This window comes from Coturnix japonica, unplaced genomic scaffold (assembly GCF_054131305.1).
Source record: "Coturnix japonica strain WE unplaced genomic scaffold, WE-NBRP24 Scf048, whole genome shotgun sequence".
NCBI lineage: Eukaryota > Metazoa > Chordata > Aves > Galliformes > Phasianidae > Coturnix > Coturnix japonica.
In genome coordinates this window covers 713464-727630 of record NW_028188951.1, presented here as the reverse complement: position 1 = coordinate 727630, position 14167 = coordinate 713464, and the positions used below count along the sequence as shown (strand labels likewise).

Genomic DNA, 14167 nt, shown 5'->3' with positions numbered 1-14167 from the left:
TCCTTTACCAGAACTCTGCTAACTCATCTTGTTGGTGTAATTATCCGTCAGCAGAAAAGGATGGTATTACTGGGTAGTGAATCACTTTGAGTAAGAAGGTGCGTAACTTCTAAGCAGGCAGAACTGGAAGCCCTCTCCCTTCCCCACAACCCTGAAGAGCTGCCACCACTGCAAGAGATGGGCAGAGCAATGCCAAAGCTCTGTCAGGCAACATGCATTAATGATTTACAAAATTCAAAGGCAAACACGATACACTGGAAGAACCAAATGAGTAACACTCTGCTCAACTATAAATAGATGCTAGTATTCCAAGGAAAATGCATAAAGTAAGAGACAACTCTGTTTCCTATCACACTTCTTCTGCAAAGCCTATTCCCCGCTCTGCTTTTTATTAATGAAGACACGCACATAAAGTAATTCACCTCATTAATCAACTTAATTCCTTTGGTTTCTTCCCACTTGAAGTGACAACTCTCCATTGGGGATGTCACGTTTAGGTGGTGTTGTGGAGACCAACTCTGGGGAGGAATGAGTTAGCAGAGGCAGATGAAACTCTTCAGCAGAGTTGGGCTCCAGAAGGCTCTCTGGTAGATGGGAAGAGGGAAGGAAATGGTTTCTGGTGAGCAAATACAACATCTCACTGAGAGAGAGGAGAAATATTGTGTAGGAGGAGAGCTGAGTGGTTTGAAGGCAAGGAGAAAACCATCCCCATATGAGGAAGTAGGAAAGGATGAGTGCAGGCTGCTGAAAGGCACCTCCCAGCCATTACTTCTCTCCTCCATAGACGATCTGATTCCACTAAACAATCTCATGATAGGAAGATCTGCCTGCAGCAGAAGGTCACTTGGAAGAGCTGTACTGGAAGTAGACTATCCATCTGGTCTTCATGTCTGTTTTCCAAACACAGCTGTCTGCACCACTAGCATAGGCAGCCAGAAGCACCCCTGCACTGACCCTCTGCAAAGCCCAGCCCTATGTTCCCTTCTTGGCTTTACAAGGATGGATGACACCCCAAACTAATGCACCCACTCTACAGTGAGGTAAGCATGGTCACCCCTGCTCAGGCACAGAGCAGAGTGTGGGGACAGCACACATCTACTTTCCCTTCTGCTCCAGTACAGCTACACAAGAACCTCAAATCGAGCTCTGGGGCTGTGTGTAAGTTTGGGGTGGGCACTCTTGGCAAATGCCAAAAGCGTCATCCAAATTAACCTCATCAATCTGATCCAAAACTGCTGTCATCTCTTCAGAACAGCTGGTGAGGGGGGTGCCAAAGCAAAACAATGCAGGAAAACCAGCAGGAGTGTCTGTCCTGCCTGCAGCCGTGCTCGGCAACACCCTCCAGGGCAGCAAGGAGAGCTCAGCACCCACTTATGCACACTCAAAGTGGGGGCAGCTGGAGTCCCATTGCAGTCCCCATGGCTACTGGGCATGTTCCTGAGCAGGACAACTGTTTGCACAGTGAAATGGGAGCTGAGCATCACAGACAGAGAGGTAAAAGGGCCCTGGAAGGTGCTATGCCCCTATGCCCTCCATGCAATCCACACCACACAGCTTCACTAATGCACACTGAAGGCTCTTCCTGACCAGGATCGTGCCTGGCCAATGTGTCCCAGCTCACCAGAAGAAACAAGCTTTGAGCCCACAGCCACAGAAAGCTTGTATTCTATTTTACTTCATTTGATTCCAACACTCAAAACCAGAAGGGATTTAGGGTAACACACGTTGTTGTTGGCACGTGCTTAACTGTTAAACAAGAGTCTCAAAGCCCAGCTGGACTGACAGACCGGCTCAAGCCCTCCTCAGAGCCTATCTGCTCTCCCTATTGCACTCAGCACCTTGCTTCAGTGCTAGCAGCTTGCAAGTAAAATCAAAGCACTGTTATCCAAGAGGTGGAAGTGTTACCACATCCATCTCTGGTGCCAAACACTACTTACTTTCCACTCACTACCTCTGCATTTGCCTGTAGCTGAAGTTTCATGCAATTTTGTTAAGAAACTGCAGAAATCATGGGAGAAGGAAAAACCTTTAGGAAATGATCAGAAGGTACCAAGATGATAGCATAACCACCCTGCATGTTTCAATGAGTGCACAGACTCACAGGGCTCAACTGAAGTTTCTCACATTAGAGGCATCTCTGCCATGCCAGTGCCCAGCCCTCCCCACCATCCCTGTCGCCATCAGAGCCCCCAGCACGGTGCTCTCCCACAACAACATCCCACTGAGCCCTGAGCATCCCCTGCTGTGACACAGTTCACCCCCCACCACCAGCCCTGCACTAACGTACAAAAGCAAACAGAGCCAGGTGAGGACCACATCCACCTTCAAATTTTACCTGCTCAGAGCTAAGATCAGCCAGAAGGGAACTAAATAATCACATCAGTTTGCCCAAGCAACTGAATGCAATAAAGTCTCCCCACATGCTCCTACTGAATTACTCTCAATTCTGCTTTATGTTGTTTACTCCTCCACATATACATATTGAAAACACAATTATTACCACCTCCTTATTACATAAAGCTACTTAGTGTAGCCACAGGTCAGCAATTCACTGTTCCCTGGCTCATCATTTTGCAAGGCTCAGAATAAAACCAGTAGTGCAGCAACAGCAGGTCCCAGGGAGTAAGAAGATGGAGCAAAAACCTTCCAGGGATAAAATGCTGTTCTCCCAGTGCAGATATAGCAGCAGAGCTGGAGGTCGCTGGCAGCCCTGGGGCAGCAGCAGAATCCCTCACCACAACCTGCAGTCAGCACAAGGCTGGGGCTGGCTGCCAGGCCAGGCTGGGGGCCATGCTCTGTGCTAGGAAAACTGCTATTTCATATCAGCATTCCCAATGTTCAGGACTCCTTGACTAACCACAAGCACACGCTTTGCCAGAACATCACCAACACAAAGATCAGGGCAAACTTTCCCACAGCTATGGGTACTGCCTATTCATCAGTGGTTAGCCACATCTTGCAAGAGCAGCAAGCCACCATAAAATTACAATTACATTGGTCAGCTAGAGCAAAGTCTCCCACCTTGAGCTCAGCGCTGAACCACCACTTGTGTGTTTCTGTGCCCTCCTTGCTCTGCTGATGCCCCACAGACATGATGAGCCTCCAACATGGCTGCCAGGAGATCATAGTCATCATAGTCTCATCATAGATGGAGCCATGCAAGCAATGGTGCCCCATCCTACTGTGAAGTCTACCTGTTCATTCTGTGGAATTAACACCTCTCCTCCTTTGGGCCTGAGGGAGAAAGGATCCTGTGTTCCTCAGGGAGGGGAAATGGGAACTGAAATCAGCTTTGTTTTCCCTTCCAGCCCTCCTCCCTCAAGCTCTCCATCCATCACAATCACAAAGTCCAACAGATGTTGGTTTGGTTTAACAGCTGCTCAGGGGGAATCAGGACAGGGCATGAGGTGGCAGTGACAAGGAGCAAGTTTTCCTAACAGTCTTCTTGAGAAAAAAGTAAACAGGCAGGAGTGTAATAGCAAATACCACAAGAGTGTTCTGTAATACCATGAAAGACTTCAAGCCTTTTGCTCTGTAAACAATGGAGAACACTGCAAAGGCTCCTGAGATCTGGGGCCAAATCTCTCAGAAGGCCATCACTGATGAAGAGGGCAGAAAATAGGAAAAAGAAAAGATCAGGACACGCAAAGAAAATCAAGTGTCATGGCAAAGACAGAAAGGATGATGGGGTGCAGATTAAAAGAGAATTAAAATAAAAGGAATGGAGGAGTTACCGGGTAACCATCGCGTCCTGACTGCCCCTGTGGTGGGGAACAAGCGAGATATCAGGTCAGTCAATGCACACGGCAACAGGCAGGCAGGGGCTGTCAGCTCCCCCGCTGGCCCTGGGACAGAACTCCTCCAGAGAAACCTCTCAGGGCAATTTTCTTCCCCCAGAAGGTCATGCCTACAGCCATTTTCCCCCAGATTTTGACCAAATGCCTCACTTGAGCTACTTACCCAAGGCTTGGCCAGCTTGCCCCCATCCCTGCTGCTTATGGAGCAAACAGCAGGGTCCCAGCCACATGCCCACAGCCCCATCTCTAAACCAGGGAGAGGTTTTGTTGGTGATTGCTGAGCACTGAACTACCCCAGCACCTGATCCTGTGCAGGTTTCCCGTTTCAAATCCATTACTCTCTTTCAGGTTGAGATTCCCCCAGCTCACCTCTACACCTCGTTTCTGTTTGCAGTCAAGTGGAAAGCAAAGGATGCTATGGGGAAAGACCTTAAGTCATTAATGATACCTGTAGGATCAGCAGAGAAAAACCCAACTCACCCAGAGGACTTCACCCTTTCTGCTCCCCCTCTGGGGGCTCCCAAAGGCATTTACAGATCCAGCTGAGCCGGTGGCACAGCGAGGAACTGCTGTAAGCCAGACACCAGGCAGATTCCTGAGAAGGAGCTGTTAAGCATTAGCTGGTACACAAGCAGGCAGTAAGGCATGTGTCTGCTACAGCAGTGTCATATGCTACTATAAACATAGATTATGTCAGCATGCCTCAGATATGCAGTGAGCTCCGCACGTTTCTTACAGCACGAGCAGCTCTGACAGCCCCTTCCTATCCATTAGAATGGTTTTCACTTCTTGCTAAGTGCCCCTGCAGCACTATTGGTTCATCCAGAAACAACACTGACTTCCACAATCACCTATTCAACAAATTGAAGCCTTGGGATGAAGCATACGGTGAGGTTTTTATGGAGATGTATGGCACTGGAGCACACACACAAATAGGAAACACTTGTAAACTTGCTTGCTGGTGAGCTCCCCAGTCAGCACGCTAATACATAAAGTGTCTGCTAATATCTGGGACTGTAAATGTTTAATTATGTTTGTGGCAAGTCTATCCTTCAATGGCAGAAATTTCCTACCCAGCATGTGATTTTAATACCCTCTGAAACAGAGGTTTTATAGCACAGCAGAGCCCCCCTCACTCACGAGACAGGACCATCAATCATCCAACAGCCACAAATCCTGTACCACAAATTCTAATAATTTCGTACACACAACCAGCTTATGACAGCCAAAAAATGAAATGCCAGAACAACTGCTACTAGGGAACAACAGAACCAAGGATACAGCCTTAGCAGTGCGATGCTGTACATGTAAGATGTAATCGATTCCTTATGGCCAAAAATCAAGAAACAGAAGAAACTAATAGAGCTAAACACAGTACTGCTGAAATAAAATAACATTGTGGTTCTGTGGCTTCTAGGACTTTTATTGTAGTGTTTAAAGAAGTCTCTGGAAAACGCTACTTGAGCTAAAAACTGCGAGATGATTATTTTTTAAATGAACTAAACCAGGAGTTGTCTCTGGAAGGGCAAAGGGAGAGAAAAGTGCCTTGTTTGTGTTCCATCTCCCCTGCGCTCTGCCTGCAATTCAGTAGTGCCGTGGGAACCAGGAAATGAAACCAAGGAGAGACAAAGCAAAACTCAGAGTGCACCATATGCTGCCGAACTACGCACCATGAAGCGCACAGAGAGCACGCGTGAGGGAGCACAGCATGGCTGGCTGCATGTGGGCTGACAGCAGGTGCAGAAAGGGTTAAATCAACCCATTCAAAAGCCAAAGTACTTGAAGTAAGAGAAAAATTCTGCTCCAGCACCCTGAGCACTGTGCATCCACGCAGGGCTCTGCTCACCCCTTCGGATGGCACTTGCCCTGTTGACACCATCATAAACATCTCCAAAACGCACGGCATCATTTCTGTTGTGTGGGCAGAGAGGCCGCGTTGTGGTTTGTAATTACAGAATATTTACAGAAAAATTATTTCATGGGCAGACTAAACTTCTGAACACAAACTGACAAGACAAATTCATTTGTTTGCCTTTCTTGAGCCAGCCAGGATCTGGGATTTATGGCTAATGCTGGACACAACGTTTAGAGTCAACGTGTTCAGATCTCCCCTAAGAACAGTCAAGTCAAAGCCATTAAGCCTTAAATTTTCCTAATTTGCTCCTTCAAAATGTGGCCCAATAACAACTTTACTCAATCCCCTCTTAGGGCTAAAAAACAAACTTGAAATAGAAGTGAAATTTCCAATGGCTGAATGCCATGAACCAATGTCACCAGCAACACGGTCCATCCCAGGAGAACCAAAGCCACAGCGCTGTGACAGCTCCCACGCTCCACGTGCATCTCCCCATCACCTTCCAGCCTTTAGATAGATGGACAGAACTGGAAATTAATTAGCCCAAGAATTGCTAGCCGAGCTATTTTTCCTGAAATGACCCCATTTCAACCCCGTGAGGCCCTATGAGACAAGAGCGATGTGAAGAAATGTCTCTGTTAATGCAACCATGGACAGGGAAACACATGGCTGCCAACAGCCTTTGCCTCTCCTCCAGCACTGGGGGAAGAAAGGTAGAAAGAAAACAGAAGCACCTAACACCCATAAATCCTTTTTAAAAACTCCTCGGCAGCGAGGAAGGCCCAATGGAATGCTCTTTTCTCGCTCCAAAAGCAGCAGGAGAACCTCAGATTTGGAAGTGGCGGTGGCACAGCGAAAGGCACGTCCGAACATTTGGAAGGAGGAGTTGACACATTTTCAACTATTACCCCTTCAAAGCACAAATTCCCCATAAATTTTCTGGTCGCACTGGGAAGAATGCTCATTATTCTCCCCAGGACTTCAAAGAGAAGCAAGCAAACTGCATCTTCCCCTCCAGCCCCCATTGCACGGCTACCAAACCCATATTAAGTGATGGAAACACAACAGATAAGAAAAGCAAGGCAGAGCTTTAGAACTAAAAATCCCATCAAAACATTAAAATATTAGCATAGCGCTCCTGGGGCTCAATAGAAGCTGAGTAAAGAAACTCTAAAGGGAAACCTTTCCTTTTTTTTTTCTTTTTCCTTCTGAATATTTGCTGGGTTTAAAATTACTGGAAGTCCCCGAGGGCAGCGAGTTAAACATTTTAGAACTCCCCCCCACACCATTTGTCTACCATTGTGAAAAAAATACAGCAGCATCTGGTACCAATTTTCCTTCCAGACACACCTCTACCAAAAAATGCTGTGCTTTTGCAATGACACAGAAAGGAAAGGGGGAGGCTGGGGGGGAGGGAAGGGGAAAGCCTTAACTTTGTCGATCCAACAGTAAAATCCACGATACTTACTGCAGGTCCTGGAAAACAAAAGAAAAACAAAGAATAAAGTCACTTAATTGTGAAGATGAGGCATAACCTAAAAAAGCACAGAAAAGGGGGAAAAAAAATATATCAGAGTTGCGTTAATTCTCAGTTCAGTTCCAGCATGATGACTTTCCAGACAAATTTGATGCTACCCTCGTTCTCCCATGTCATGCATGTTGTTGCCCTGCCAGCATAAAATCAGGCATAAAATCAGTTTTTACACCCTTGTTCCCAGCATGATTCCATTCTCTCTCTCTGCACAAGGCCCCAAGTGCAGCACAAGGCATCACCCACATTCACTGCCTGGGCATCCCATGCTGCCACGGAGCATGGCCCACAGAGCCCCTCAACACAAGTAAAAAAGGGCATCTTCACCCTGGAGCTCCACTTTATTATGGAAGAGGAGCTGGAGATTAAATTCCAAAAGCTTATCCTTGCCATGGCAGCAGCACAGTGATATGGCTGCCTTCAAGGCCAGAGGGATGCAGCAACCCCACATATCTACAATAGGTTTTAAGTACCAGTATCACTGGCTGAAGCTGTGATTAACAGTAGTTAATAAACAGTAATAAATAACCACAGAGAGCTGTGCACCCCTGCAAGGCAAGGTGTCTGCTACCTGCCCTGCTGATTTCTGCAGCTTTCCCAGCATTTGCCCTGGTTGGTGCTACCCGAAGATGAACCCTGAGCTCCTGCTCTAATGCAATCCACATTCACTCCCACTTGCGAGGAGTCCCAGAGCTTGCTTGGTTTGGTTTCCTTCATGCTCCATTTCTTGGCTGATCCAAACCAGAAACAAATTACAATTAAAAAAGAAAAAAATAATAATAATGTGGGAAAAATTAAAAAGGAGGAAAAAAAAATATCATTAGCTTTCCTCATTGTGTATTATTCTATAAAATACAATGAGAAGCATATTTTAAGCTAACACATCTTTGAGGTTCTCAAAGTTTGTTTTAAAAAAAATAATCTTATGTTGAAAAGTTGAATAAGAAAACCCCCAAAAGCAGAAGAATAAGGGCTGAGACCAAAGTGTCTGCTGCCAAAACTCAGCCCATTAACCTGTGCTTGTCAGTTGAACATGGCCAGCCCCACACGCAGCCACTGCCAAGTGCCAGCTACAAATCTTCCCCCCACTCACAAATCCATTTTTCTTAGTGCTAAAATTCACTCAGGCTATTAGTGTTGGTTTAGTTTCTTCTGTATACAGAAGTCAGTGGATCTAAGCCAATATATTAACTGAGAATCGTAATCTTGATTTATTAACTCATATACCAACTTACCCACAAAAGGCATTACATAGAAAAGTAAAATCTAAGCCTTGAATAAGAACCAGCCAGGAAATTATTTTAATATGGGATTTCAATCAGCTACCAATTATAATCTCCTTGGGATCTGCTGCCTTTTCCAGCTACTGTTTTCTTGTAGCACTCACAGGGAAGTTCTCTTTGAAGGTTCCTCTCAACTACCAGAATCAAAGTTAGGGGCCTCCTCTATGTGTTGCATAGGATGCTCTCCATCAACACCCATGGAGTTAGGTGATCTTCATAGGCACTTTTGGCCAATAATTCTTCATTAAGGCACAAGTTTAAAACTACAGAACCAATCTTTTCCTCCCTCAGAACAGCACGATGCTCTGGCTTGCAGAACATGTTCTTTAAAAGCCTGGCCACGAGATCCTTGTCTCCTGTAGAAGCAAGTCAAGTATCCGGCAAGGCAGCAATAAGCAGAAGCTCAGCCTGTGCAGAGGGGCTGCCCCCTCCTCAGCCACCTCTGAGATGTGAGCACACTGAAGAATGAATTGGAAATTCTTGTAATGAACAAAGAGCTGGAAACAGACTCTTTACCTTTGAAACTGGATAACAAATTAACTTGGGAGCTTACTTCAGAAGGAGGAGGAAGACAAAATAACACACACGTGCATGGAATTTGGTCTACAACTGGTTTCTGTGATCTGGAGCAAACATCACTGCTATGGGTGAGAGACCAGCTGGTATCCACGTCTGCAAGGGCACAGGCATACTCAGATACACCATGAGATTCCTTACGAAGCTCAACAGTTGTGCTCGAGGGAGGTGGGACAGAAGCCTATTCCAGATAAGTGACCCACATTTCCTGAGTGCATATACAAAATAACATTCATGTCAGTCTAAGACCCAGCACGGTCTCATCCCTGGCAGCACACAGACATAAAGGAAGTGACAGGTCACAGACAATTGTTTCTGCATATTTGTGCAGCTTGGGAATTTGGGGATAAGCAACTAGTTCTGTTTAATCGTTTATCACGGAGGTCTTCCTGCCATGACAGCAGAGAAACCAAACCAGGGACAACAGCTACAGTGGGAAGATGCCCTGGAGCATAAATAAGTAGCACTGATGAGGCTTCTCTTAAAGCTCAGTTGATGCCAACACTGCCCTTATGAATGATGGAGTGTGCACAGACTGATGATGGTGAAACACAGGGAGCACTGAAAATTCCCAAATAAAACCCAAGCTCTGCATGCTTCACACATACACGAGCTTCAAGAACAACAACTGCACATGTAGGGCTGTACAGCCATGGGGCCAAGAGCCTTGGAAGTGCCTTAATGGGTAAAACATGGGCAGTAAGTATGTGTAGGGCTGGGAGAGGAAGAATGCTTCCCTGTGTAGAAATCGCTTTGCTCTTCATTAAAAAGAGCCTTAGACTCTTCCCTATTCCAAACTAGGATATTTCTGTAAACAGAATGGATGTAACAAAATATTAAAAGAAAAAAAAAAATTAATACTTTGAACCAAAACTTTGGTAGAAGTTGAAGCTAAAGAAACAACTGCAGTGAAATGTAACTTTGGAAACAGTGCGGGGTGGGGGCGAAAGGCTGTTTTATCTCATTTCAACATTTCCAAACCTTTTCCCTACAAGTGTTTTTGAAGCATGAAATTCCTGTAAACAAAACCTGCAGCCAGAGACGGCAGCTTTGCCCACACTTCCCAATGAAAGACACTTCACCAAGTAACAGTCCCTCTGCAGACATACCCCTATGGGCAATTCCTGTGCCCAGATCAGCCACCCTAACTGCTGTCAGAACTAGAGGTTTGTGTCCAGAAAACATCCAGAATCAGCTCTTACTTCACACAAAGACATCATTAAGTGTGATTTTATCACGGGAATCTGATCTGAGATGCGCAGGCTTGCCATCAAGAATAACCGCAGCTGCTAAAGGTTCAAAGTCTTTCACATTTTTCTTGCAGAGGGCTGCAAACTGCATATAAGATTGCATTAATTAAAAAGCATTTTTCTTTCCGTGCACCAATGCTTCCTGAGGACAGACGCACAAAGGCCTTCTTCCATGCCATGCTTTGCTTCCAGTGGACAAGCAGCAGCTGGTGTGCAGCAATCGTCCCCATTCCATGGAGCTGGGGCTGTGCTGGAGCAGAGCAGGGACAGCCAGAACCATGTTGTGCTGCTCCAAGATGCACACGTGCCCTGTGCCATCAGCCAGTCCCCGTGGGAGCTGCAGTGGAGATTCCCAGGGCCAGATGGCTGCTCGCATAAATACCGTGGGTCAGACAGCACCGCTCACCTCCATAACTCTGGGTTTGTTTAGCTGGGCTGACAGCCACAGGATTGCTCCCCAAATATCCAGGCTTCATATTTATGGTCAGTGAGAAGGTGAAGGGATCGTAACACTCAAGCCACTGCCAGTGATTCATTCACCCTGATGTTTTCACATCCTTCTTGAAGAGTACGGAACCATGTCTGCCCCACTTCAAAATCCAAACAGTTCACAGTTTTATTCAGAGTTGGATTAAGACTCATCTCTTACGGTGTCTTCCTGCGGCACAGCAGTTGTCTCAGTGTGCTTTCAAGATGATGAATTCTTAACTTAGAGAAACGTAGAGCTGTTAGATTAATTTTCTTTATGATCTGAATCCATCAGAGCCAAAGAAAAAAGTAAAATCGAGTCTTGGTTTAAATCAACAGGAGAGCGCGATTGAAAAGGAACAGGATGATCTCTTAAAAGTTCCTCTGTTTGTTTATAAGAGATACAGATTGAAAGTTTCAACATGAATCAGAAAAAGGTTTTTCAGCGTTACCATTTTAAGAACTGCCAGGAAAAGATCTCCGTTTGGCAGGGCTGGAACCAGCTCTGCGCCTCCTGGCTTGACAACAGCATTTGTCTGGAGGCTGTAAGACCATAACCACATTTGGCCCCTGGGGATGGATGCTATCATACTAGGCAAATAGTGTTTTATTCACATTTATCAGCTGCAGCAAAGGAACAAGAACCTGGTTTATGTGTGGTCAGGTTCTCAAATACAGAAATATATATTCAAGCTATCTATGAAAACAAACATCTGGCAGCTCGGCCAAAAGCAATTTACAGAGGGAAGTCTGCTCTCCACGTTTCTATCTGCAGCAGAGCAGATCAGGCCTTGGGGCTGCATTGCATTACACAGATTTAACTGCTTTGCCCCATCTAGTGTATCTGTGTGTGTGTGTGTGTGCGTGCACATGCACATTGGTGCATAAAGGTATTTGCTGCTGCCAGCCTTCTGCTTCAGAGGAAATCAGCTCCAAGGCCCATTGCCACTACGTGCCCTGTGGCTCTTCCTTCTCCAGCATCCCTTTCCTTGATTTTCTTTCAAAGTTGCATAAGACTTGAGGAAAAGATGCATGTTATTAATAACTGTTGTTTTTCTTTATGCTAGAACTTGTGCTTTCCTGTTGACCCTGTGTTGATTCACCAGCAGCTTTCTGCTTCTCCACTGGGATGTATGGACAGCAGCAACATGACATTAAACCTTCAGAAAAACCACGAGCCAACAGCAGTGTTGATGATACAAATCACTCTGCCTTCCACACTTGCTTGGAGCTCATCAAGGAGTTATCCTCACAACCTGTCCTAAGGGATATCCTGGACCCAGGGACTCCACCCTTGTGCCAATCCACTCACACAGCACTTGTGGATGTGCTGTGGCATAAGCAGAGCAGACTTCAAAAGCTCTCGTGTGAAGCAAGAAGACAAATGAAACATGAGGGCACACTCACATTCGGTGCTGCTAAATTTTGCTAAGGGCTGGAAGTGCCTTGGAAATGCTTGCATGAAGATATGTATAAACACACCGAATTCATGGCAGTCCTCGCCAGCTGCCTTTGGTTGAATGCTGTACCCCTGTAAGGGCTTTCAAGAGTGCTCCGAAGTTTAAAAACAAACATGAAAAGAAAAAAAAAATCAAAGCCATCTGGCGATTCCTACAGCCTGACTGCTGGGAAAAGGGTGAAGCGGACTGGGATCTGCCTTTGTCACCATGAAAGCAGAATCCCTGCCCTGGCTACAGAACACACAGTGAGGTGGCACCAATGAAAGGAAGGGAAATGCCTGCCTGCCCTCTGCAGAGATCAGCTCCCAGCCCGCAGCACTAACAGCCCAGTTCCCTCTTCCCATAGTTAATACAAAGTGAAAAAAACCATTAGAAATGGCTGGCCAGAAAGTTATGCTTTTGGAAAACGCAGCGGGGCATCTGCTGTACACAACAGCAAAGGAGAGCAGCCTCCTGGATAAGAAAAAACCTGCCTGGTCCCCATTCATTCACTCAAATCCAACAGCTTAAAAGATGACGAGTGTAAAACTTCATTTGTTGGTCTCTGACATGCCTTTCTGGGCACTTCTGTTTAACAAGGTGCAGCCATTCTCCTTAGAAAGAGAGATCTACATCTCTTCCCTTTCCTACTGCATCCAGACCTAAAAGCAGAAAATGAACAGCCCTGCTCTCCTGCTGACACAAGATGAGTGCTTTCCCAGTTCACAACGCACAAGAAAATCCACCCAACAGCAAAATGACAGAGATGCAGAACCAAACCACTTAGCAAAGGTTCCCATCTGGGCAGGCCTGGGGTTGAGCAGGAGCCAGCCCAGGGGGACACGTAATAGCATTGATACCAGGGGATGACCACGGTGCTTACCAGGCTCTCCACGCCGTCCAGGCTTCCCTCGCCTCCCTGGAGGGCCTGTAGAAAGAGAACTGAGTGTTAGCAATGGGCACACTGTGAGCTCTGCCCCCCACACCCAAAGCACTGCCCCTCCCACACCCCCCTCGAACAGACACAGACTGCCAGCCTCCTGCACAAAGTACATCGGTATAGTGAAAAATGAGGGGGAGATGCTCCTAGGCAAGGTAGGAAGGAGTTTCTGAAGTTATCATGCAATGTGGTAGAGGAACCTGGGTCTTAAATGCTCCAAAAACTAGGAAGAAGATAGTAGAAACTACTACCACACAAGTGGCTGCTGCAGTTTGTACATTACAGCAATTATCCAAGTGAGGAACAGGAACCTTTTCTTACTAACCCAAGTCAGAAGTTCCCACATTGTCTGCTAAAACATCCCTGATCCCATCGCACAACTACAGCCTCAGGCCTGGGTTTCAGACATAAAACTATGCTTTTTGTCCCGGCCACTGGAGCAACAAGAGCTCAGTGATCAATACAGCAACAGCACACCATTAATCAAGCAAAAGGCACTTCAGCAATGAAGGGGAATGCAGAATGCAGTCGCAACAGAAGCTGAGCACCCAACTGAGCTGCAGCACTGCACCCTTTGCACTCTTAGCCCAGGGCTCGGTGGGACATGGCAGCTCTCTGCTCCCTGGGGCACACTCAGCACTGCTGGGGGTCACAGAGCTGCTGATGGCAGCACTCTGCAGCCAGTCAGACAGCTCTGGAGGAGCATTGGCTTGTTGGGTGCCAGCAATGCTAACAACCAAATCAAGAGCTCACTTCTATCTGAGAAACCACTCCACTCCCTCTCCTTTCTGCTTTTAGGTATGAAGACCAGTAAATGAAGATCACTAAATGTTTCTGCACTCCGGTCAAGATTTCCCCTTCTGCAAGAACTCTTCCATTCCCAAATGCTCACCATTTTCCATGGGACAGAAACACCAGTTCCTTATGCCAGCCACGGGATCAGACCAAGACTTCCCTGTACAGACTGCAGATGCTGTGCTGCTGAAAATCACTTATTTTCTCCTTTTCCTCTATCATTACGAAAAGGA

At 46.4% G+C, this 14167-nt stretch overlaps 1 protein-coding gene across 1 annotated transcript in view; it reads right to left on the bottom strand.

Moving 5' to 3' along the window:
• The window catches only part of COL23A1 (collagen type XXIII alpha 1 chain), a 146726-nt gene that overhangs the window by 28867 nt on the left and 103692 nt on the right, over positions 1 to 14167 (bottom strand). Inside the window, exons 5-7 of the mRNA XM_085532091.1 lie at positions 13083 to 13127; positions 7121 to 7128; positions 3735 to 3761 (exon numbers count right to left, since the gene is read on the bottom strand). Of these exons, the coding sequence (XP_085388217.1) occupies positions 3735 to 3761; positions 7121 to 7128; positions 13083 to 13127 (80 nt within the window). The remainder of the gene's footprint in view (positions 1 to 3734; positions 3762 to 7120; positions 7129 to 13082; positions 13128 to 14167) is intronic.